General features: G+C 33.6%; 1 protein-coding gene across 1 annotated transcript; it reads right to left on the bottom strand.

Moving 5' to 3' along the window:
* Positions 1–8612: 8612 nt before the first annotated feature.
* On the bottom strand, positions 8613–24929 carry LOC131845484 (uncharacterized). The gene is made up of 13 exons (XM_059194548.1): positions 24041–24929; positions 22713–22855; positions 17100–22174; positions 16403–16533; positions 15339–15420; positions 14287–14435; positions 13140–13235; positions 12640–12838; positions 12120–12268; positions 11110–11266; positions 10548–10647; positions 9925–10035; positions 8613–9161 (listed from the first exon to the last, which is right to left on the bottom strand). The coding sequence occupies exons 1-13, from the start codon at positions 24912–24914 to the stop codon at positions 8799–8801; spliced, it is 7629 nt and encodes a 2542-aa protein (XP_059050531.1). The 5' UTR covers positions 24915–24929; the 3' UTR covers positions 8613–8798.
* Positions 24930–26389: the final 1460 nt, after the last annotated feature.

The raw sequence follows: 26389 nt of genomic DNA, 5'->3' as shown, positions 1-26389 counted from the left end.
GCACTATTCCTGGAAAAAGGAAGTAAGTGATTTTCACCAACTTTTCAGGAGCTTAAAAAAACTGTCCTATATTTTTTGTATAAGTTCTAGAAATAAGTTTCAAAGAGAAAATCGTAGGTCACAGTTGCCTTCAACTACATGTGTCATTTAATTTAGGAACAGCTTCATGTACTTCCAGATAATCTAAAAAAACACGGTTACTTCTGTATTCCACGAAACACAAAGAACATTTGCAGGGGTAACTACAATTATTGCTTTATTGTTATGTATTTTGAAATATATGAACAAATTTAACTCTACTTACGCCTTTATACTCTCCTATATGTCATTAAAATCTAGAATTGCAAGTATAATTACGTTGTTATTTAACGGAATATCATTTTTTGTACATCGAGTTACGTATTTCTAGGGAGACATTTATTTTAGTTTAGTTAGTGTATTTATAAAAATAGCTTTTATAATGCGGAAAGTAACTGAATATTTTATTTGTATCATGTAATACCTACTTCTTACAGTAAATAGTCTATTATGTGCGTGCATGTAAGTCAAAAGTATAAATATAGGGGCAAATTAATTTAGAGAATATGAAAACAAACAGGGTTCTTATTAATTTATTATTATTTTTAAAGAAATGTTTATTGCCTCCATAATCAACTTAATCAAAAAATGTTCAAAATAGTGATATTTTTATTATTTTTATTAACCTTCATTATCCTCAACTTTGGAATCGGACTCTGTGGTAGCAGATTTAGTACTTAAGTTCTTATAAAACGTTTGATAGTGTGGTGGTATGTTTTTTATCTTTATATAGATTCATCAAGTCTTTGTATATATTTTAGGTATCGGTAGCGTAGGTGCATCATACTAATGCCTGATTTCAGAAGGCTCGCTGTGTGCATCTCTTTTTTTCTCATAACTCTTCCCCTTCTATTTGTCTATTATTTGGTGTCTCATCAGCGAATGCGTATTTTATTTGGAATTTCCCCGGACATTGAGGATCTGCCGAAATCTCTTTAATTTTACTCCAACTCGTGTAGTAAATATATTAGGTCCTAACATATGAAATTTGTAAGGGAGTAACCTAATTACTCCCTTAAAAAACGCCAATTTCAGTTGATTTTTCAAAATATAATATATTTATTTAATCAAAATATGGTCCATTGCTATTCATGCACTTTTGACATTTGATAGGTAGTTTTATTGATCCCTTTACTAAAAAACCATTAGGACGGGTATCGATAAATCGTACTTGAATTTTTTCCCTTGCAAGAAGTGATCGAAATTTTGAAAGAAAGCAGCAAGATCCGGGAAGTACGGTGGATATATTGGACATTTGAAGCTCTTCTAATTTCGTAACGTTGTCCTGAAGCAGCAGTGGCCTACGGTGATTGACCAGTCTCGGTTGTTTAGCAGCTAGCTTTTCCATCATGGTTTGCAATTGCTGACAATACACATCTGCCATAATATTCTGGCCAGATTTAAGAAAGCTGAAGTGAACAACACAGGCACTAGTTCACTAAGTGCTTACAAGTAACTTGTTTTGAGTTTGAATTTTCGCTTGGGGCAGGATTTGGTTAGTTTGCTAGGATTCAGCCATTGCGATGAGTGTTTCCGATTATCGTACAAGATCCACTTTTCATAACAGGTAATGATCCGATTTAAAATCCCTTCATTATTATGCCGGTTGGCTAATAACGCAGCAGTCTACGCGCGTTTGTCGATTTGCTCCATTCAATTCATGATCTTTTCAAGCTTTTTTCACCTTCCCAATTTGCTTCAAGTGGATTAAAACAGTTTTGTTACTAACACTGCAGCCTGCAGTTAACTCGGACGTGGTTATCGATGGATGCGCTTCCACATTAGCCTTTAATTCATTATCAACCTTGGACTCTGGCTGCTCACGGGGCTTGTTTTGCAGATCGAAATTTCCAGAACGTAAACATTGGAACCAAAACGCACCGTGTTTTCTTTTGCAACACCATCGCCATACACATCATTAATTCTTCGAGTCGTTTCTGCACACTGGTGCCACGACGGAATTCGTATATTAAAAAACGCGATATTTTATGTTTTCCATTTTGTAAACTCAGTGACGTAAAGAAAAAACCAAAGATGGAAACAACATATAGATTACGGTTTTCGAAAAACAAATGCATGAGTAAATAACTGTACAAATTTGAACTTTGAATTCCTGGCGAAAGAGGAGATATTTGAGATCAAAGTGGCCAGTACGACAAAACACCAATTTCATATGTAAGGACCTAATTTTATAGTACCATGTCTGAGAGGCTGGAGTAACATTTTCATAATCTGGGTTTTTCTTAATGCACTATAAGTATAAACTATGCATTTTAACGCAATTATGCTTTTCATCTAGAATTTATCATTGTTAGATTGCGGAGATAATGCGATTCTTTATGTGGAAACATATTAATTTGATCAATGACATTTTTGGTTTACTTCTTATTTTGATTGGTCTATTAGTATATTATCGACAACCTTATCGATTTGGACCACCTTCATCGTTAACTGAATCATAAAAAAATCATAATAATACATACATCGAACTCCTACATTTCCTCCTTCTACCATCAACTCCTACATTTTAATAGCGATATTAGTTCTAATATAAGTTAAGGAGTGTCCGGCGCCTTCCTGCAAGATGAACCGACGATATCACGAATGTGACCGGGAGTCGATGGAAACAAAAGGCGGAAGATCGCACATGGTGTAAGAAATTGGGAAATAAATAAATAATACTCAACAATTAACAGCCCTTCTAGTCACACGGTATGAAGAGCTTGTGTTATGGGACAACAACAGCTTTATATCAATAAATACTTAGATTTTATATACATACATGAAACATATACATAGAAAACTCCCAGACCCACACAAACAATCATACTCAGGAATACAAATATCTGCACCGTCCGAGGAATCGAACCCGCGACCATTGGAAGTAAATCGGTGTGCTTAACCGCTAGACCACCAAAGCCAAATTGGGACAGGCCTATATCCAACTGTGGGTAGACACAAGTTGAAATTATGATGATTAGTACTTTAATAGTTTTCAGAAATCTTAATCTTAATATAATATTCTAAACGTGAAAGTTTGTAAGTATGGATCTTTGTTGCTCTTTCACGCAAAAACTACTGAATGGATTTTTACGAAACTTTACACTAATAAGCTTATGCATCTGAATAATACAGGATATATTTTTTATTGAAATTTAACGCGGGCACAGCTAGTAATTTATAACAAAGTAACGTTTGCGGGACCAGCTAGTATTGTATGTGTACCTATTATGAACAGTGGGAATTAATATTGAATATTATTGCTAGCAATATAAGGTACATTTAGTTCCACGCGGTCCATCCTGGAAACCATCGTTAGTTAATTCCTGTTAGACCTACAATAAGATTCACTGGCAATTGTATATTCGTTTATCTATATTTAAAATAGAAGTATTCTTTTTATCTATTGTTTTTACATACACTTCTATCAATTCGCTCTTCTATGGTAAATGTCTAAAAGCAGATCGATTTTTCTATCATTTATTATTACTATTCCTGGCAAATTCATCTGATCTCCTGCTCCTCCTATCATCCATCATTGGTGCGCCGTCAGCTTATACAATTAGCTAAAAATAGTTTATTTTTTTACTTAATTTTAATTACATGAACATATTCTTAATTTTTTTTTCTTGTAAATACATACTGTATTTAAAATTACCCAACATCAGGTATGAAATGTTACGTGTAATAAAGAAGTAACTACAACTACACTTTACGCATTGTGATGTTTTGCTGGGGGAAAAGTATGTAACAATAATCACACATAAACTATCAGCTAAAAGTTTCGTAGAAGAAGTAAGTAATTAGAATTACACAATAGTCCTAGATTGTAAGATATAGGAACAAGTATTTAAGTATATTTGCGATAAACATTTTTTTGTAAATCTTCTTTTAAAATTTACGTAAATACAATTATGACTTTATGAGCGGGATAATTGTAAAGCGAATAAATGCAAATACGCATACCTCTATTTTATGCTGGAATTTTATGTTTTCTAAAGTCGCAAAATTTTAGTATTTTTGCATTTATTCCTTCATTTTTGTCGATAGCTTCATGAGATTTTGACAGAAGATGTAAACCGTGAAGCTCGCTTTATTTATGTAATAAAACATTTTTGGCGCAAGTGTAGTTGCGGCCTTTTTACACGGGATGTGCGTTTTCTGCACAAACACACAAATATAAGATGCATATGGCGAACTTAACACCATGAGGTATTTTCTCCCAGTGAACCATTGGGCAAATAGAGATCTATGTGGGCAGTGCATTAAAAATGTATGTATCCACATTACTGACAGTCCCCATCTCCTCATGTAGGTACTTTGAGTATAAAACAATAATGATCCATACGATATGAGTATATCAGTATATTTACAGCATCGCGGACTAATGACTTGATGAGAAATAAATGGGGCATGCCTAGCGATCCAACCGCACCGGCACACGTACGGTCAGCAAATATTAATAAAACAGATATAGATACAGAGATTTTTTTTATTAAAATATTAATTAAATAAACACCTTCGCCAACAGCGGTGGTCTGGCGGTTTTGCACACCGCTTCATTTACGATGGTCGTTGGTTTTATTCCTCGCACGCACAAACATTTGTATTTATGAGTTTCATTTGAATAGTTGTTTGTATCGGTCTGGATGTTTTCTATGTATAATATGTATGTATTATGTACGAAATCTGTGTAATTGTGTAATGAAATTGTATGAGTTGTCTAATACCCAAAACTTTAGTTAGCTTAACTTAGGTATAGATGGCGCTGTGTGAATTGCAAGATAATTCACACAGCGCCATCTATACCGAAGTTTATTATTATTATTACCTTTCCCAGAACTAAACTAATTCCTATGGCATATTTATTTTCGTTTTATTTTAATTAAACTAAATTTTTAATATTATTTAAAAAAAGCGAACATAAATATACCCTAAGTTACTCCTTAAAATATTCCTGATTTTTTATTAACTAGGGCTAGTTCAGTGAATAGAGTGAACAAACAGACATAATTTTTATTTAAATATTTTGTTACGTACCTAAGAGCCGTATATACTTTCATATGATATTACAAACAGACTTTTCAATTTTATTTATTAATATAAATTTGGTATCGGTTCTTCTATTTGCCGACGGTACAAAGCAGAGCATCAGTCGGGGAAAGGTTAAAGGTAATTGGCGTATTAAAAAAATATTATGTTGTCTTTATTATCTTTTTACATATAATAAAATCGTATCGATTCTAAAATTTTATACTATAAAATATATGTAACTGATCGCTGTCTGTGTACAGCTATGGTAAATATATGTAAATAAATATCCATTTGATTGGTAAATCTATGCAAATAAATAAAATTTTGTTTTGTTTGTAATTTGAAATTCACAGCTTTTCACTAAATGTATACGGTACATCAAGGAATTATAAAAATAGTTGTCAGTCTGTCTGTCTAGTTGGTCGTTATTTCAAATAAACTTGTGGCGAATTTACTGTCATCGTGCGGCAACACCGTTACGATGAAACAAGAAAATTAACAAGCCTATCATTTCGAGAACGCATCGCTTCCTTATATATACATATCCATTGTAAATATGTCATCAATATACATAATGTAAATAGCCAGCACTGGCATCATCATTTCACATGCATGCATCCTCCTTACCTGCTGCTACAATACAAAGAACACACAATATACATAAATATATATAAAATAGCAGTCCCACCATAGCCGCTAAAAACTTAATTTGAGCACTTTTGAATAGTCATCACAATATTTTTAATCTACCGCTCATTCGGAAAGCTATCTAATCACAAGAAGAATGAGCAAGAAACTTATTTGTTGCTCTTTTAAATAATCTTTATAACTTTACATTTCTAAGTCAAAACGAGTGAACACAAAAATCGTAATACTACCGAAAAATCTCCTATATAGACCGAAAAATCCTAAAACATTAGGATTTATAGTCTACTAGCAGATACGGCCACGCGTTACTGTGGCTAAAGTTCTTGAATAAAATAATACTGAAATTATAAATTGAGATGTACGCTATCCTATCTTTCAAGTCGGATCAAATTGCACACAATGTGCAAATCAAATTTGCAATCGGTTCAGTAGTTTACGAGTCCGTCGCGGACAAACAACGTGACACGTAATTTTTATATATAACTAGTTACTCGACCCGTCTTTGCGCGGGTGTACATATGTTATATACATATATAAACATTCCTGTTGAATGACTCGATCTATTAAAAAAACCGCTTTAAAATCCATTGTGTAGTATTAAAGATTTAAGCATATATAGGGACAGACAGCGACAGCGACTTTTTTTTATACTATGTAATGAAGATACAGTTCACACAGTTTCACATCAAAAATATACCTACACATACAAATGTCTTCATCCCTTTTGAGTAGCAATCAGTTGGAGAGTTTGGTTTCTCCTTGAGTGGTACTCGATAAGACAGTCAAGTAATTGAGTCATAATTATTGAGTGTTAATAATGACACCCACACTTCTGTTCTGTGATAAACATACTACAATAATAACCCTGAACAATTCACACAGCGCCATCTACTCCCAAGTTAAGCAGAGTTTGTTATGGTACTAGATAACTGATATAAATACTTAGATATATATTTTTTGTAAATAGATACATAACAATAAAAACACCCATATCGATACAAATAGTCGTACTCATAAGTACATTTCGGGGATCGATTTTACGACGGCCTGAGCCGAGGTTGTAAACCCTAGCGGTGCCCTCAGACTAGTCGTATCCGTCAGGCGGGAGTTGGCCTTCAGCCGCTCCATAAGTTCTTCCGCAAGTTTGGAGTGCCTTCTGCACTCGTCCCCTATCGTCCGGTGAAGCTATAAAGGCCAACTTCACCTGCTGTGGCCAACAGCATTATGGACATAAAAGAAATGAAGACATTGTTAGGACCGTGCAATGAATATAACTAAACCGCTAGATCAACGAGGCTGTCAGTAAAAAGTAAAATAAAACAACAATATAATGCTTTATCGTTTATTTTGAAGGAAAGCAAAATATTTTATATTTTTTAAACATAACATGATCTGTCCTTTATATAGGTAATATTAACATTAAAATAAAGTATGCGTTGTATGTCTGTACGTATAAACTATAGAATACATTAGACCAGCTATATCTACATTTGTTCAAATCTAATACAGTACATACAATAAATTGTTATGAAAAGGACAATTTTCACTTTACAAAAAATCCAAAACTCGTTTAAAATATTTCTCTCAATTTTGGTGTTTTTAGTCATATTTTTTAAATGTTTTTTTTTTCATCAATAAAGTCACATTTAGTATTTCAAACATAAAACCGTTGTCTACTTTGTTTTTGCGATCAGATATTTTGTATTCAATCCAGATCTTATATATTCATAATAAGAACATTATATTTTATTATCTGTATGTTGGTACCTACTAAATAAAACGTTTAATCTCCAATTTTCACTGCAAAAGATATTATTTTATACTACAATGGTGATAAATAAGCATACGGCCCATCTGATGATAAATGGTCACCGTAGACTATGACGCCTGAAACCCTAGGGGTGTCGCGTACGCGTGCCAACTCTTAATATACCCTTCTTGAAAAACCTCATTCTTGTAGTCTCTAGAGAAAACCTCGGCAGGTAGTTCATTCCACGATCTAAATGTACGCGGGAAGAAGCTCCTCTGAAACCGCACCGTCAGAGACCACTTAGGTTCTAGCGTGTGGGGATGAATTCCCTGTCGATGGCGAGCGGTGCGATGGTAAAAGGTAGCCGTAGGCATGTCGAACAATTCTTCAGAACACAGTCTGTTGTACATTCGGTATTATGTCAAACAATAATTAACATTTGAAATGTTTTACTGTAACATATACGTTAATATATTTGGAATGACATACAATCTCACAGCCCACCTGATGGTAAGTGGTAACTGTCGCTAATCACGGTTAATCTGATCACGGACATCACGTTATCCCGTGACACGAAACTAATCATGCGTTGCCATTACGGAAGCAAAGATATCATCCTGAAATTTCATTGCCTAATCTGCACCATACAACCGAAACAGCTTACAAAGCAAGCTGCTTGACGGCTGAAATAAGTCAAACTGAGTTGCTATATTGAAATATTATATTTTGCAATGAAAACTGTGCTCTAGTTCCATAGAATATATTACCGTAGTATATAAAAAACTACTGGAAGAAAATTATACGGTTCTATTTATACATTTGGTAATGGTCAAACAATAATATTACTACTAAATATTATGGTAATTATCTATGGTAAAATTATCATAAAGTTAATGATATTTTAATATGTAGTCATTATATATTAAAACTACTACAAGAAAAATTAATATTTAAGAGAGCTATTGAATTCTGGCAACATTAATATTGGTAATAAGTTTATTTAGTGTCTTTATTGCTCGTTCCACATTGCCTATTAGATATTGAAATTATCACGTCTACTAAGAAAATATTGCCTGGAATCGAATCAAGTAACAATTCTATGTAGTCTATCGACAAACAGGTCTGCTCTTGAATATAAAACAATTTCAATCCAATAACAATATTGTAAAATTCATTGCATTTCAAAGTGACATAACGACACAATTCTAATATCGACCGATCGGAATTGTTTTCAAGAGTAACCCAGCTGTCGAAATAAAAAAAATCTAACCAAATCAGAACACAAACTTCAATCCAGTTCACTACTTTTGTAGTCGTCCATTTTCATTTTTTTGACACACGGAGAATTTTTGCCGTTGAGAATAACGTCTTCTGTTGAGAAGCTGACTCTTTTCCTCTTCTGCGCTTTCTGACTTCTGTCTCCTTCTAGGCTACTCAATCTGCTGCAGTCCGAGTCACTGGACAGGCCGTTTGTTGCACTTTTAATTATCAACAGGTCCTTCTCTATTTCTGTTAGTTCCCGGGGCTTGGTGGGGCGTCCTACCGACCGTTTGGGTTTGGGTTTCGCTTTTGTAGACGGCGAGCCTTCCTGTTTTCGCTTCTTGTAGGTGCGTTTCGCTGCGACTTTCGGCTTTTTCTGTTGCGTTTCAGTCTAAAAACAAATTATAAATACACTGTTCAAATATAACAAATCAACGATAGAAAATGTATACTACTTATAATAAAATGGAATCGAGACGATTGCATATTTCTTTTACAATTTTAGATAGGGAAATTAAATCCATCAACGAAATTCAATCACCCATTTTTTTAATATTATTATTTGTCTGTATATTGTATGTTGTTTGATCAATATGGGGTTATAATATGTCTAGAAATAATGTATTTATAATAATATACTGCCCTTCCCCAATCCATCTACTTCCATCAATAGTGATAATAATTTATTCGCGCCAAATGGGGAGATTTAAATGAAACGCTGTTGTCTGAAACAGTGTTGCCATACCTCTGGCAACACTGTCTCAGAATAGAATAGAATAGAAAATCATTTATTCAAATAAACTTAATTTAAGCACTTTTGAATAGTCATAACAATTTGTTTTTTATTTACCACTCGTTCGGAAAGCTGTCTCATCACAAGAAGAACGACAAGAAACTGTCTCTTTTAAATAATCCTTGTAAGTTTACATTTACAAGTCGAAACGCCAGAGCCAGATATTTATACGGCTCGACGATATCTCGGGATTTACTGAACCGATTAAATTTTTTTATACCAATAGAAAGCTACGATGTAAATGACACATCACGCTATGACAAATAGGAGAGGAACAGCAATGACAAATGTTGCAAAACGGGGAAAACGATGGCGAATTTGCATGGGTCAGTCAGTAACTTATAAAAAAAAAAACACTAACCTGCTTTGGTTTCGCGCCAATGTAACCGCTACACCGCTTCGCGCCGCACAAACAGCGCTTCTTGTCTATGCCCGCGCATTCCAGATTGTAGTTGAATGTCACTTCGCTATTCTATAAATTACAACAATAAAAAATAGAATACAAAATCCTTTATTCAAATAAACTTACATTGAAGCATTTTTGAATAGTCATAACAATTTTTAATCTACCGCTCATTCGGAAAGCTGTCTCATCGCAAGAAGAACGAGCAAGAAACTTTTGTGTTGCTCTTTTAAATAATGGTTGTAAGGTTACATTTAAAGTCGAAACATATGAATACAAACTACCAACTAGCACTAATTTACGATTTAGAGATACTCTAGCAATACTAATATTATAAACACGTAAAGTTTGTATGTCTATTTGTTCCTACTAATTTGTGAAACAACTGGCCCAATATTAAAGGGTCTTTCACTCGCAGATAGATAATGTTATAAGGCGTAACTTAGCTTAAGTTACGCCTTATAACATTAACTAACTGCCACTGCAAATTACCGACTGCTAATTTTATTTTAGAAATTATATTTATTTTAATTATACGCGGACGAAGTTGCGGGTAAAAGCTAGTAGTCTGATATAATTACCGCTGGTATATCGTCGATGGCGAACAGTCCAACTCTGACGTCACCGAGCACCGTCCACTTCTGAGTCTCACAGTTGGGCTCACAACAGTGGTTCATGAACCTGTTTGTAAAAAAAATATTTGGTATGGATTCTTTTAACAATATTTTAGTAATGATTTTATGACGGCCGCGGTGGTATAGTGGTTTAGCACGCCGCTTTACTTTCGATGTTCGTGGCTCAATTCCTCGCCGGTACAAACATTTGTTTTCAAGAGTATCTTTGTTTGATACACCATTTAGTCCCAAGTTAAGCAAAGCTTGTGTTATGGGCTCTAGACAACTGACATCAATACTTACATTTTGTTTTGTAAACACATACATAATATACATAGAAAACACTTAGATCGATACAATCATGCTCATGAATACAAATGTTTGTACCGTGCGAGGAATCGTACCCGTGACCATCGGAAGTAAATCAGAGTGCTAAACCGCTCGACCTACTACAAACACAAAACCGTCTCTAAGTTGCTTCAGCTTTACCTTTAGGACTAAACCTGTATACTTTAAAAGGTATTCATACCTGGCCAAGTTCCCTTTGGGTCCAGCGTCGATCATCCTCTCTTTGTCCAACGTCAAGAAATAGAAGTTCTCATCACGTATTTCATGTTTTCTGTTCATCCGTCGTTTGAATTCATCTTCATCTATTAACTCGCCTACATACTCTATCACGAACTGTCCTGTAAACAATTAGTACATACATCATTATCATTTCAGCCCGGAAGACATCCACTGCAGAACAAAAAACCTCCCCTAAAGATATCCATACTCCAGTACATACATACATACTTATAATAATTACTAGCTGTACCGGCAAACGTTATTTTGGCATATAAATTAATAACGCTATAAAAAAAATAGGGGTTGATGATAGAAGGGTTAAAATTTAGGATTGTATGTATTTTTGTATGTTATATCATAAAAAAATAGATACTAAAAATTTTGTCTAAAAAAAAAAATTTGGGGTGGGACTACCCCTAACATTTAGGGGGATGAAAAATAGATGTTGGCCGATTCTCAGACCTACTCAATACTCTCAAAAAATTTCATGAGAATCGGTCAAGCAGTTTCAGAGGAGTAATGGAACGAAAACTGTGACACGATAATTTTATATATAAGATATATAAATTAATTCAACAAACATAACACACAAACAAAATATATACAATGTTGAGCAATTCTAATGCTATTGGCCGCAGCAGGCCTGTACAGCTTCACCGGACGTTTAGGGACAAGTGCAGATGGCACTTAAAAACCGCGGAAGGACTTATGGAGCGGCTGAAGGCCAACTTTCCTTCACGGATACATCTTTAGTCTGAGGGCACCGCTAGAGATTCTAACTAGCAACAATAGCGCTCATAGGTACACAGTGTGGTTTTTTAATGCGTAAAAATCCCACAGATCCCATCATAACCCCCCAGACCGAAAGGTCTTTTGAAGATTTTTCCACAAAAAAAAAGAAAGGTACTTGGTACTAGCGTCATCAATCTCTATTAAGAAATCAAACCCTTAACTATATAATTATAATCTTACCAGCTCGAATTTCTTCTAAAGTTTTCAATCCCCAACCCCTTTGCGGGGTGCGGTAGGGCACTAATTTGGGGTAGAGACGTTTCTCGAACGCGCGGTTATTGCAGCGGTCGCCCGCTCGACATATAGGACCGCATTCTGTTAGCAACATTCTAGAAGGAAGGAAATTATTCATCACATTGTGATTGCAACGTCCTATTACAAGTAAACACGAGTAAATAGTCCATAAAAATTCAATAAAATATATTGGTCACTACATTTTCCCCAATTTAATTTAAAAACGAAACTATCTTTTTGTACATTATATCGTATGAAAAGAACAAGTTTCTTGTCAGTTCTTCTTAGCGCAAATAAATTCCGAACTAACGGTAGATTCTACTTCATATAAAGGTGTGTGATAGACCTACATGAATAAAGATAAATATATGTCTTTACGACAATCGGCAGACATTCCATATCAATTTATTTTCATTATATATTTTTTACACAAGTCTAAACTACAACTCATTTTAAAAAGTAATACCTGTTAAGGCACTGCGAGTAGGGTCCACAGGGGTCCTCTTCGTCAGGGTTACAGTCGCACTGTGTGAGTGAACTTTCTTCTATATCTATCCTTTTCCCACAGAGCGACCCACACGGCTTGTTCACCTTGAGTTTCACATAATGCGGCGGCAAGAGCGAGGAAGCTATATCTAATGACTCCTCTTCGTTCGGCTGAGCAGCTGCAAATTTAGGAATAATAACGTTAAAATTATTTATTCATATGCGATATGCCTATTGCACGTTATATTTTGAAAAAATCTTATTTTCCCATATAAAATAAGCCCTCTTTTCGGTACTTAAGGAATGAGCCTATGGAGTTCTTGAGCACATTCGCCGTCTCTATCATTTGCAACTCTTCTCTATTTCGTGCCCAGTTAACTTCAGTTCGTCTTCCCATTTCATTATCTGCATCCCCTCTTTCTCTTACCGTCTCTACTACTACTAGTTGATTAATATAACAATTAATTAAAAAAACATTACCTTTTAAAACTCCACACGCCCTCTGCGCGTGCTCCATTGCAGTTGTAAAGGCGGCATCAATTTTAGACTTTTGACTTGACACTTTGCCGGAATCACCTGAATATGACGAATTATTATAAATAATATTAATACGCTATGTACGCGAGTGTGCGCTATTTGGCGGCGGAGAGCCTATATATTTTTTATATTATTATCAATAAACTCTATAATTATTTATTTCGTCCAATGTCCGCCATTTTACAATGACGATTATAAAAAAAGGCGCTAAAGCACGTACAATTGAATCAAAATAACGTCATTTATTCATGTAGACATTTTAGCCGCTTATGAACTTCAAGTTTTTTGTATTAATATTTTTTTCTCTACCGTCCAGTTCAGTATACCTATAGATCCAATTGAGAACTGGCAAGAAACTCATTTTTTTTAAACAATTTATGTGTCTGTCTAACATTAAATGAAAATCCCGTGCATGTACAACTACTGTCATGTACGTTTGTCATTTAAGTAATCGTTTAGTGAACAATATGATTTATTGCATGTTTTAAATTTATATAAACGTAATTACAGTATTTTCTTTGGTATATAATTTGTAAAATTTTATACCCATTACCATAAAAGAACCCTTGCTTTTTCTAAACGATACTTAGGAACAGCAACTTTGTCTTTAAACCTATATATTTTACATGCACGTTCTTTTCTGCCTGAAAGTTCATTCGCACGTGTAAAAGCAGCTTTTATAAGTAAAAACAATCCGTGGAAAATATATTCTTTATTGCAATTTTAAATACGGTAGTAAACTTAATCCTTACTAATATTATTATATATAAATGCGACAGTAACTCTGTCTGCCTGTCTGTCTCGCTTTCACGCCTAAGCCACTGAACCGATTTAAATGAAATTTGGTACACAGATAGTCTAGACCCTGACAAAGGACATAGGCTACTTTTTAATGTGAAAAAAGGGTTACAAGGGGTTGAAAGGGAATATGAAAGGTTCTATGGAAGTATCGTCGCGGACGCGGACGAAGTCGCGAGTGCAGCTAGTTATATATAAAGTGAGCAAAGCTGGACGACTTATCTGTAATTGAGATTTCTACTAATCAACCTAACAGTGCGGGATAGCTTATAGTGATTAGTTATAAACATACCTTCTTGGAAGGGGAACACTCTGCCCCTGTTGACCCAATAATAATCGTACTGTCCGAAAAATCGGACAACAAACTCGCCGGGCGAGTGCTTCACCGCCATAATGTTGCTCGGAATTTCGGACGGATGCAGGATTATGCCTGGCCACCATCTGTTGTTACAGATACAATGTTTTATTTGAGTTTTATTTTAGTTTAGTGTAAATGTAAACTCACTCCGTATTACGACTCCGTGTCGTATATACGCGTTACTAATAAGCACATGTAGTGCACAGTACCAAATAAACTTACTAATGTACAATAAATAGTACAATTATTTCACCGGTATACTCACTACCTACACTCTACAGCTTATATATATAGGTGACTGACATAGTGATCTATCAACGTACAGCCCAAACCACTGGACGAATCGGGCTGAAATTTGGCATGCAGGTAGATATTATGACGTAGGCATCCGCTAAGAAAGGATTTTGATTAATTCTACCCCCAAGGGGATAAAATAGGGGATGAAAGTTTGTATGAAACTTTGTCAATTTTAAACCGATCGGGCTGAGACTTTGCTTGCATAAACCTACTATGACGTAGGCATCCCCTAAGAAAGGATTTTGATAAATTCCACCCCTAAGGGGATAAAATAACGCGAGCGAAGATGCGGGCAAAAGCTAGTAAACAATAAATTTTGAAGCGACACCTCATCACATCATATATAACGCTACAGTTGTGAGGTGATAACCACCGCGCTACAGTACACAGTCAACATTTTCATTTACACCTAATTAGAATAGAAATAATATTTATTCAAATAAACTTAATAAAAGCACTGTTGAATAGTCATATTTTTTATTCTTCCACTCATTAAGAACGGAGACTCATCACAAGAAGAACGAGTAAGAAACTTTCGTGCTCTTTTTTCTCTTTATTCTATCTGAAACATTATCTTTTTTTTTTTGACAATTCACACAGTGCCATATAATCTCAACGATAAGGTTCAGGTGAAGGTTCAGATATAAAGTATAGAACAACATTAATATTTTACTTTGAATTTCACATACCTATAGTGTCCAAGTTTCACCCACACCATTTCGCCGTACAACGGCAGACGGCCCGTCTCACAATCTTCACACATATAGCCACCTGAAAACAAAAAGCTTGTTAGAAAATTTCGATTGCCTCAATGGTTTGATGGTGTAGCACGCCGCTTTACTTCCTATGGTCACGGATTCGATTCCTACCACGGTACAAACATTTGTATTCGTGAGTATGATTATTTGTATAATCTGGGTGTTTTCTATGTATATTATTTACAGAAAAAAATTATTTACAGTGGAAAAAAATCCGACATTGTCTATTATTTGTTATTGAATATTACTTTGACAATATACAGAGTGCATATACATACATACATATATAACATAGAATCTTATCACTGGATCTGTAATTTGTCGGATTACAAGATACTCTTTTGTAAAAAATTCCGGACTATAAGCATGGGACCCTTAGGCAGCACTCTATAATCCGACAAATACGATGGTCCGACACTGCCCTGCAAAACGTTTGTCGGATAACCGGGGGTCCACTGTATATGTATATAATATAAAGAATTATCATTGGATCTATAATTTGTCGGATTACAAGGTACTCTTTTGTAAAAAAATTCGGACTATAAGGGGTCTTAGGCAGTACTCTATAATCCGACAAATTCGATAGTCCGACACTGCCCTGCAAAATGATTGTCGGACTACCGGGGGTCCACTGTATTTATATCAGATGTATAGCTAAGCAGATCTTGTGTTATGGGTATAACACAAGCTCTGCTCAGCTTGGGGCTAGATGGCGCTGCGTGAATTGTGATGACATATATTATAGATACAAATGTTCAGGGAACGAATCCGCGCCCATCAGCATGGATTGCAGATTGCTACGCCGTACATCAAATCAAAAATCATTCATGTAGGGCATTGTAGTCGCTGATGAACGAAATTTTTTTGTATTAATATTTTACCCTACCGTCCAGTTCAGTATACTGATATAATTGAGAAGAACTGGCAAAAAACTCAACTGAATTCCTATTTTTTTAAACATAACAGAGGTTTTAAATAATATTAAATACACATACCTTCAGGTGGTTTAATGTTAAGGCACTCAGCGTGGAACGAGGTAGGGCAGTATTCACAGCATATGAGAGTACCGCCCAACGCGCAGATGAAACACCACCCGGTGTTCACGTGGCATGGGACCTTACCGGGTCTGAAATATAATATATAGGTTGCAAACTTTTTTGGCATTGCAATTTGCACTGTAAAAACAACGATCAAAATTCAAAACAATTTATTCACATAGGCCTCTTGCAAGTCATATTTTATCGCTAACCCTACGTACAGTTCGAGTAGTTACTTCAGTTGATAAGAACTGGCATGAAACTGGAATAATTTTTATGTTATTATTTTTGTTTATCAGTTTCAATGTTTAAATATTACATGTACTAGATATGCGCGCGGTTTCACCCGCATCAAAGTTATATTATATATTTATATTGTGTTATTCTGATGTATAAGCTATATCACTGTATAGTTACAACAAAATGAGTAACAAACATCCATCCATAATCACAAATTTTTGTATTTATCGCTGTTTCGAATCGAAGATGATATATGGCAGTTAAAATTACAGGGAATGGAGACAAAAACTTTAGTACTAAGGACAGGCTAAAATAGACAACGCACAAGATTGTTACAAAACGTACCTCAGTAAATAATTATGAAAACTAATAATTATAGCTTACACTATCTAGATAAAAAAAAATAAAAACTTACCTATGCTCATAATGCCGTGGACAAATTATAAGAGAGCCCGTTAATATTTGGCTTCCCGCTGGCAAACACTTCGTAAACGTATGATATGTGGCTGGGCACCTAACACACCTGGCCAGTTTGTCCCCACTGAATCTCGTCTTGCAACCCCTAGGATCATCTGATACACACGTGTGGCATACATGACGTGGACACGTCAAAGCTTCTACATGTTCATTCTTTTTCTTGTTCCGCGAAATTTCCCCTGAACTGAACTGAGTTTGAGGCCAGTGGTCCAAACACTCTATATGATAATATTTACAACAATGAGCGACCTGGCATTTCTGTCTATACACCAATCCAGACTTAGATGTGGCCTGTTTACATACAAAACACACTGGGATATCATACTTCTGACAGTTTTTGCACTTAAAATCTGAATAATCATTACTTTCCTTCTTTGGTTTCAATTTTACATCAACAATCTCACATTTACCAGCAATGCAATTGTCCCAATTAATACCGTCGTCACTTGAGTACGACTCATATTCTAGGTTATAAGAATCGAGCAGTTCTTTCATTTTATCAGCCAATTGTGCTTCGAAACTATCGGCGTCTACTACACGGGGTACAGGTTCTACAATATCATCAATGGACATATGCTCATCAGATATATCTTGAGATCTCTCGTCGCTGTGACTACCTGAATCTTCAAGATTTTTAGACTTGCGCCCAATCTTTTTCTTCTTCTTACGACCTCTTGATGGTATAGATACTTCAATAACTTTCTCACTCTCTTTCTTATCACAGTCGAAATGAAACATGTTGCTACATCCTTTACATTTAATGAGATTATCAGTTTTTTCACAAATATTACAGACTTTTTCTCTGATCAATCCTTTGAATATATTTGGTTTAGGTCTAGTCAAATCTTCAAAATATAATTCTACTTCATCGATTTCTTCTTCATATAATTCTATAACTTCATTTGTTTTTCTACCAACTTGTAATTTATCAAGGTTACTTATTTCGTTTATGGTATTATTTCCTATTTCAAACATTTCCAAGTCATCTTCAATATCTGAAATCTCTTCATTATAATAAGGTTGAGATGTCTTACGTTTAGGTTTATCTTTCATCACAATATTGTCAACTAGAAGTTCTTTTTCTGCTTTAACTTTTTTTCTTATTTTCTTCACTGGGGCGTCCTGTTGTAATCCTTTCACCAAATTGGATTGTGTGATTTCATCATTCTTTTTAATTTCAGACTTTACACTTTCCTCATATAGCCAAGTTTTATATAAATATGATTTTATTTCCGCCTGTGTTAACTGAGGATTTTCGTCAATCAAAGTATCTTGTCTGAGTTCTAAGTATTTTACAAACTCCGGATCATCTAAATTGCATACAGATTTTTCTCCGGGTTTCAGGCGTTTCCGTTTGGACACTGAAGCATCAGACTCTTCAGAATGTATTGATATATTCTCAGAATCAAATTCAACTTTAACATTATATTTTTCATCGTTATGTTTGTCATTAAGAAATTGGGCTGAATTAATTTGTTTGACTAGATTTTCAGATAATTTTTTCTGTAAGGAACATAGTGCAATAGCTTCAATTTCATTATCATCCTTTGGTTGATTTTCTAATTCTAATTTAATTTCTGTATTATCTAATTTCATTGCTTCAGCTATGTGGGGAGATGATTCTGTATTTAAATGCTGAATCGTAAATGATTCGAAGTGTTGTTGACTCATATTCTCTACTGGTACCTTTATGAAATCTAGGCCCGTATTTTCATTAACTTTGTTTTTTATTTCCGTTATATCTTTATCCTTTTTAACTTCTGGCATTTCAGAAGTCTGCGGTATTAACCAACGTTTTAAAGAAAGCCTATGCTTATTTTTAGCTTGTTCTTTTATCAGAGTTTTGTTTTTAACGACCTTTTCGTTTCTCACGTTATCTTTTACACTTTTTTTCCTATTGCCATTGTAGTGTGTTAACTCATCTGACATATACGACTGCTTAATATCTTCATTTTTACCAGCTTCTAACTTAAAATTTTGGTCATGTTTTTTTCGAACAGCATCCTGGTTTGTTAAGCCTTTTATCATACTCAATTGTTTAATTTCATCGTTCTTTCTAAAATCCGATTTTGTATTTTGTTCATACTCCCAGGTTTTATACAAATATTCCACAATTTCATCTCGTGTCTGGTTAGGATGTTCTTCTATCAAATCATCCAGTTTCATATCTAAATACTGCACGAAATCTGGATTCAATAGTTTATTAGTATCTTTAAGATTTTTAAGTTTAAGTCTTGTAATAGACAAAGGCTCACTATCTTCTGAATTCAATGACGATGTTTCAGCATCTAAGTAATCTTGAAATGTAGAATGGTGAAAGCCATTCATTTTAACGGAATCAGAGTCAGTTATTTCTAGAGATGAGTCGTTATTAAACACTTCATCATTATTTACCTGGACAACACATTCCAGGTCATTGTTTAAATTATGGTTTTCTATAGTATCTAGTTGAATATTACTAGAACACAATTGGTTTAAACACATTAAATTTTTAATTAAATCATTTTCAACTTTTGTTACATTATTGTTTTTATTTACACTCTCGTTAAAATCATTTACACTAGACACATTACCCATATTATCACCTTGTTTTTCAATATCATGAATATCTTTATAATCTTCAGAGGTAAGATGCTTGCTTCCTTTTAATTTTACGTCTTCTGCTTCAAAATCTTTATTAGTAGGTCTGAAACTACGAACAATTTCAATACTACTATTAAAAGGACAACACTCATTTTGTAAATTATTAGAAACATGAATTTTTAAATTTGTTTGTACCTTGTTTTCATATATAGATATTTCCATGTCAGAATTTAAATCCCGTTCATTAATGTCGGTCTTCAGATTTACTGTTTCATATCTCTCAGTAAATTCAAAGCTCGAGTCATTTATTTCCATTGTGTTAGTGATATTTGTAACATTATCTTTTAATGCTTGTTTTTGTTCCGTCACATCAAATTTATTCCTATTATTCATACCACCATCAAGCACATTTTGGTCGTTACAAGATTGTTTTTCGAACGCTTCTGATGATTCAATGTTATGAGATTCCAACTCATTGCCAAACAAACATTTAATGTTCTGACTTTTTATATGGTTTTTGACTACATTAAAATCTATTTCTTTATCTATACCATTAATGATCACATGTTTTGTACCACTTTCTGTACTGTCAGTACAAGTTTCATTATCACAAGATACCTTTTTAGACACATCAGCATCAATGTTATGAGATTCCAGCTGAATATTATACAAATAATTACTATTCTGATTTGACATATCTTTTTCATTTATGTTTGTAATGTCTAATTCTTTTACAGGCTCTTTCATGGAAACATTTTTTTTACAATTATCGCTAAACTCAGGAACTTCTTGGTTATCACTAATTACTTGTTCAAATATATCTAAAACATCACCATTACGAGATTCCAACTCAGCATCATCCAAATATTTACTGCTTTTGTCTTCAGCATTTAAACTTTTACAATTTATATCACCATTTTGCATTAAGTGTGGAAGACACAGATCAATTGAAGTTACAGTATTCAGTTTGGTATCAAGTTTTTCATGTATAAGTATATTTAGATTTTCATTATCAATTTCTTTAGAGTTATCAATTGGTTTTACATTCAAATTTATCTCATCAGTACTTTCAGTCTCTATTGCATTCATAGACTCTTCATTGACACCATCTTCAGTGATACTATTAGATTGTATTTCAGAGAATGATATATTATTTAAACTTTCTTTTAGTCCTTTTGTCATTAATTCATTCATTTTATCATTAGATTGATTAGGATTTGTTTCACTGTCTTTTGGATTTGAAATATTTTCTTGACTGTCTTCATAACTATTTTCTATGTCTGTTATATGTAATTGATTGTCATCTCTATTAGAAGTCTTTATACCATATGAATTTTCATTTTCTTCAGTTTCTAAGTAATCAATAATTCTGTCTTCTTGTAATACTTCTTCGTTTTTTAGCTGAATATTACTGACTTCACTGTCATTTTGTACGTTAGAAATATTGTCTTGACTATTTTCTTGTAAGGAGCTATTTGTTTCACTATCATTTAGGTTATATTTATTAACTTCAATATTATCTACAGAAAATTTTATATCTTCAAATACATTTTCTGTGTTGCTGCTAGTATCATAATTTTCCATATCTTCATTTTTCAAATTTGTATTTATGTTACATTGTATTGATTTAAGAGCATTGCTTTCATTATCATTTTTGTCATTGTCTTGCGCTATGTCACTGGAACTTTCAACTTCAGCAATAACACTATGTTCAATAGAATCATTAATTTTATGTTCAAAATTTTTACCATTTTCTTTATGTTCTAGTCCAGATGAAGTATTGAATTCGGTACTAGAATCCTGTTCATTTTCATGTGATAATAAATTCTGAGCTTGATTATTAGATTTTCTTAATTTGTAAGGTTTTTGTATTATTATTGGTTTCAGTACAGGTTTCTTTTTTTTATTAGCAATAGAATTATTACGTAAAGAACTGAGAATTGCACTTTTAGATTCTTTTTGTGTAACATGGACTTTCGCTTGAGATTTTTCTGGTGTTTTAGATTTTGCTTTTTGTAACCATCTATCCATATGTGATTGTCTTTGTATTTTTGTAATACCAGTTTTGGCGGCCATATTATCAAGACAAGCTGTAACAACTTCGGATACATCAAGTGACTTATTTCTGGATTTATTCCGAGATCTATCAGAATCTTCAGTCTTTCCATCATCTTCAGAAAATAAAGTGTCATATAAACTCTCACTTAATGATACATCACTATCTGTTCTAGTTATTTTTCCACTTCTATTATGTTTTGAGGTACATTTTGCTGCTCTCTCTTTCACTAACATGTCATTAAGTAAATCTATCCTTAATCTTTTTGGTTCGCGTAACAATATTTCGGCCTCCTCAACGGATTTATTCCATTGAGGTAGTTTCTTCTCAGATATAAAAAACGCTGAATAAAACCTCGGATCTCTTTTCTTTGCCTATAAATACAAAATAAATAGATTAGTATAAAAAATGCATTGAAAGATAACATATTCAATATCGAAATTAGTGTTAATTTTATAAATTAATATATTAGATTATTCTTTGTTTTTATGTAGATTTCAAAGTAAACTCAAACATCTTACATAAATATATAAGTTATTAACAAGTGAACCAGCATTTTGCAAATTATCTTGATGCAATAAGGATAAAGCACAATATTTTTTTGACTGGGTCTCTGTTCTAGTGGTTTAACTGCGATTAAAGTGCTGCAACCACTTTACACCTGAGTCACAGTTGCAATTCCTTGCATGGTGCAAACATTTGTTTTCATGAGTATGATTGTTTGTATCAGTCTGTATATTTTCTATGTACATTATGTATGCATTTAAAAGTTTTTGTATCAGTTGTCTAGTACCCATAACGCAAGTTCTACTTACTGAGGGACTAGATAACACTGTTAAATGTCCTGTGTTTTTATTATACTATTTTTATAGTTTATGATTTAAGTGTAAAATGCATAATTGTTATACTTACAGAAGGGCTGAACTGTTCTCTCGTGGCCTCAAACTCAAGTTGTCCAAGGAATTTTCTCAACATACTGTCCACAATCCAGCTGCGGCGTCCATTGTCTCCAAAGAAAGTTACATGCATCACATCCCTTTCTATTCGTCCAAATACTGAAAGGAGACAAATTTGATCATTCAACAAAGACATCTATAACTATATACAGCGATACAAACATTCAAAATACCATTTTTTACAATTACATTTCATATATTAAAGACTAGCTGCGCCTGCTGTGTCACCCGCATGAAATTTACATCCTATGTTATTCTGATGTATAAACTATATACTGTAAACTTTCATCAAAATCCGTTCAGTAGTATTTGCATGAAAGAGTAACAAACATCCATCCATACTCATAGATATACATTTTGAACATTGTATTGTAATAGGTCAAATAAATAAATTTTTCTTTATTTTCTTTCTTTAATGTATGTCAACTATTGTTGTAACACTAATAAATAAATATTATGTTTCCATCCTATCAATGTATTAAACTCCGAAGCTCTGAAGTGATATATCACTTTTGAATTTTATCTAACAATATATTATATATATAGTTTTAATCCTAACTTATTAGACAAACTCACTTTTAGATTTTTTAATTCATTACAAAGATTTAAAATATTTTTGTCTATTTGTAGACCCCATTTAATCTAGACAATCATCATGTGACAAAGTTACTATTATATTACATGATAATGACTTTTTTTTTTACATTTGTATGGAGGTGTTGTGCCCATGGAGCCAAGTAGCTAAGTTGTTTTTAACTTGTTTTCAGCATAGCTCATCAAGGGTACTTGTGATGTGTTGATGATATTGTAGTTACTTTGGCCAGAAGATAAATATGGCTATTTAAACACACAAATGATGTATATTGGGTACAAATCCCTTGATGTGCCTCATAGGATTACAATAATTGAAAAAAGCAATTTATTTACATAATTTTTTTTTTAATTTATATATGAAAGTTTGTTTTAAAGGAATTGTATAAAGGCCTTTAATAAGTTATTACAGTATAATAAGTTATTTTTCTTTTAATTTATATCATGCAATCTGTATTCCAGACTATAAACTGACTCATTGAACTTTGTAAAATATTGTTATTACATGATAAATTAAGTTTATTTGAATAAATGATTTTCTATTCTATTCTATTGTTATTTCACTTTTTTCCTTAACTTACCTCTAGTAAAAGGTAGATTACATTTAATTACATTCAATTTATGAATACCAATTTTTAAATATAGAATTTAATAAGTATTAAAAATTATTGGTATATAAAAATGTATACTTACACTTCTTCTTAACAAACATGCCACTAAATGGGTCTCTTGTAATAATACATGGCCAGAAGGGATATGTTCCCATTCTGGCCCAAGCCAAGTCTCCAACCTGATACTCGCACCTGGCCTCCAAATCAAAGACCTCACTTTTGGATAAAACAGTCTTAACATCCCTAGCTTCTTTCCTTTTCTTTTTGTTATCAAAATCAAGAGTTTTAACAACAGATGCATATCCTTGTGATTTTGCAGTGCTATTCAAACCATATTTTTCAGAGGATCTCTCTAGAATGTTCCTCAAATGACTATTAGACTTAGATGTACTTTTTACTGGTGAAAATATGTTCTTTATTAAAGTGATTGCATCATCATCATCATCATCATCTCTTTTCTGAATTAAATCTTTACGTACATACACTTTTGGTGCTTTATTAATTGGAGAAACACTCTTCTTCTCCTCTGAACCAAATCTACTTAACAAGATGTTCTCATGATATATATTCTCTATTTGATTGTCAAGGTTAGTCTCAATGGATATCCTTTTTGGAGCACTTTTAGAGGGTTCTAGTTTGATTGGTGAATTTGATGCATGCATCTTATAAACTGGTGATTGAATCTTTGTCGGGGTCTTATCTAATACTGGGGTCTTCACTGATCTCACAACGACCTCAGTGTCACTGACTTCCGAGTCCGCTTTAAGTCGACGAGCACGGCCATATCTACTCGTAGTTCCATCACTATTGGTGATCGGTGATGTGACTCGTGCTGTCAGATTTGTTTCAAGTTCTCGTTCAACAAGTGACCTCTTCTTTGGTTTTGTTTTGATTGTCAGCGGACTGCTCTCTGTTCTTAAGCTATCAATACTCATGTTATCCTCGGATTCATCCATTTTTATTAATATCGACGCATTTAAAACGTCATGTAGGGGTCTCACGTAATTAATTAAGGGAGTCTAAAAAAATCGTAAATTTCGAATAATTTACTCTGATCTCACAACTATCAGCATAACAAAATGCATTATTGCGCGTCAGAGTGCCACAATTATGTAGCAATCCTTTAAAAAAGGTTACGACCTACAACTGAAACAAAAGAATCAAAATGAAGTTCATTACTACGAGTGAAATAGGTTATTTATATAATTGTATCAAATATTCCATAATAATCAGTTGTGATACTTATAATTTATGAATGAACATGCTACACATCGACTCACCCTCACATTGCGTCGTGTCCTGACCTCGTGATCGTTGAATGCATTCAAGAAAATTGCAGATAATTTGTTCCCTTGGTAGCCAAGAGACAGAGTTAAAATCGAAAACTTAATTTTCTTTTTTTCACAGTAACTATCACTCAACTATACAATTTAGCACTATTTCCATGAAGCATCAATTACGCAGGTACCAAAACATTAACTAGATTTATTAACGTTGAAATATAGTTCGTACAAAGTCCTTAGTTATATATCGAGACAGGGGATAGTATGAATTACACGCCCGCCATCACTTAATTTTGACACAAATACCAAAGAAACAACTTCCTAAACTTCAAAACAAATACATCTAGAAATGTGATCACCTTTAACTTAAAAAGTAAAATACCAATCGAATATTAAATTAAATTATTCAAGGAATTATAAATGAAAATAAGTTCACTGACGCTCTACCGCGAAAACCGACATGGACAGAAAGTCTACAGTAGTGTGCGTGAGAATACAGATTACATTTTTAAAAACACACACATATGTGTAAGGTATTCACACAATTATAGTTCAATGGCTTCGCTCGCTTATCACTACTACTTTACCGACACTTTCAAATTTTGTCGTTTTGACATGAATGACGGATTGACATACACAGTATACTGTGATTGACGAAATATTTTTTATTAAAATCGAACATAACAGTATGGCACTAGTTTTTATACTAATATAAGTTTTATAATAATTTGTAAATAACTATTTTTTTTTTGTTAATTGTAATCCCTAGCAGCTTCTTGATGGGCGGATTTAGATTAGACTAACTGATTAGACTAACTTGTCGAATAATCCACCCATCAAAAGTCTCTAATCCCATTACTATTACGAGGGTTGTTCCCCCATGAGTTAATACCTAGGCAAAGGATTTTGCCCAGTGCCCCAACTTTCAAATACTCTAGGGAGTGCAGATGTCTTTTTATGGAATTGGATAGTGTTTTCTGCCATTTCTATTTACACAAGCGAGTGGAAGTGACGTTTTTGGTAGGCGAGCTGATGATATGTACGTTATTAGCACTGATAGACGCTGTTTTCTCAAGCTTTCTTAAGGGTCGGCAATATGCACGTGACACCCCTGATTTTTCTGGTGTCCATTGGGTAGCTAGTTATAA

Source organism: Achroia grisella, unplaced genomic scaffold (genome assembly GCF_030625045.1).
Source record: "Achroia grisella isolate CSIRO2021 unplaced genomic scaffold, CSIRO_AGI_Agris_v1 utg474, whole genome shotgun sequence".
Classification (NCBI taxonomy): Eukaryota; Metazoa; Arthropoda; class Insecta; order Lepidoptera; family Pyralidae; genus Achroia; species Achroia grisella.
The sequence above is the reverse complement of the archived record's forward strand: the minus strand, read 5'-3'. Positions and strand labels throughout refer to the sequence as shown.

Bases quoted from the DNA above. Each gene is read 5' to 3' on its own strand.
- LOC131845484 (XM_059194548.1), bottom strand. From the start codon at position 24,914: ATGGATGAATCCGAGGATAACATGAGTATTGATAGCTTAAGAACAGAG. The intron at 16,534-17,099 runs GTAAGTTTTTAT...ATTATATTTCAG, and splicing joins CCACGGCATTATGAGCATAG to ACCCGGTAAGGTCCCATGCC. The intron at 10,648-11,109 runs GTATGAATACCT...TTTTACAAACAG, and splicing joins CCCAAAGGGAACTTGGCCAG to GTTCATGAACCACTGTTGTG.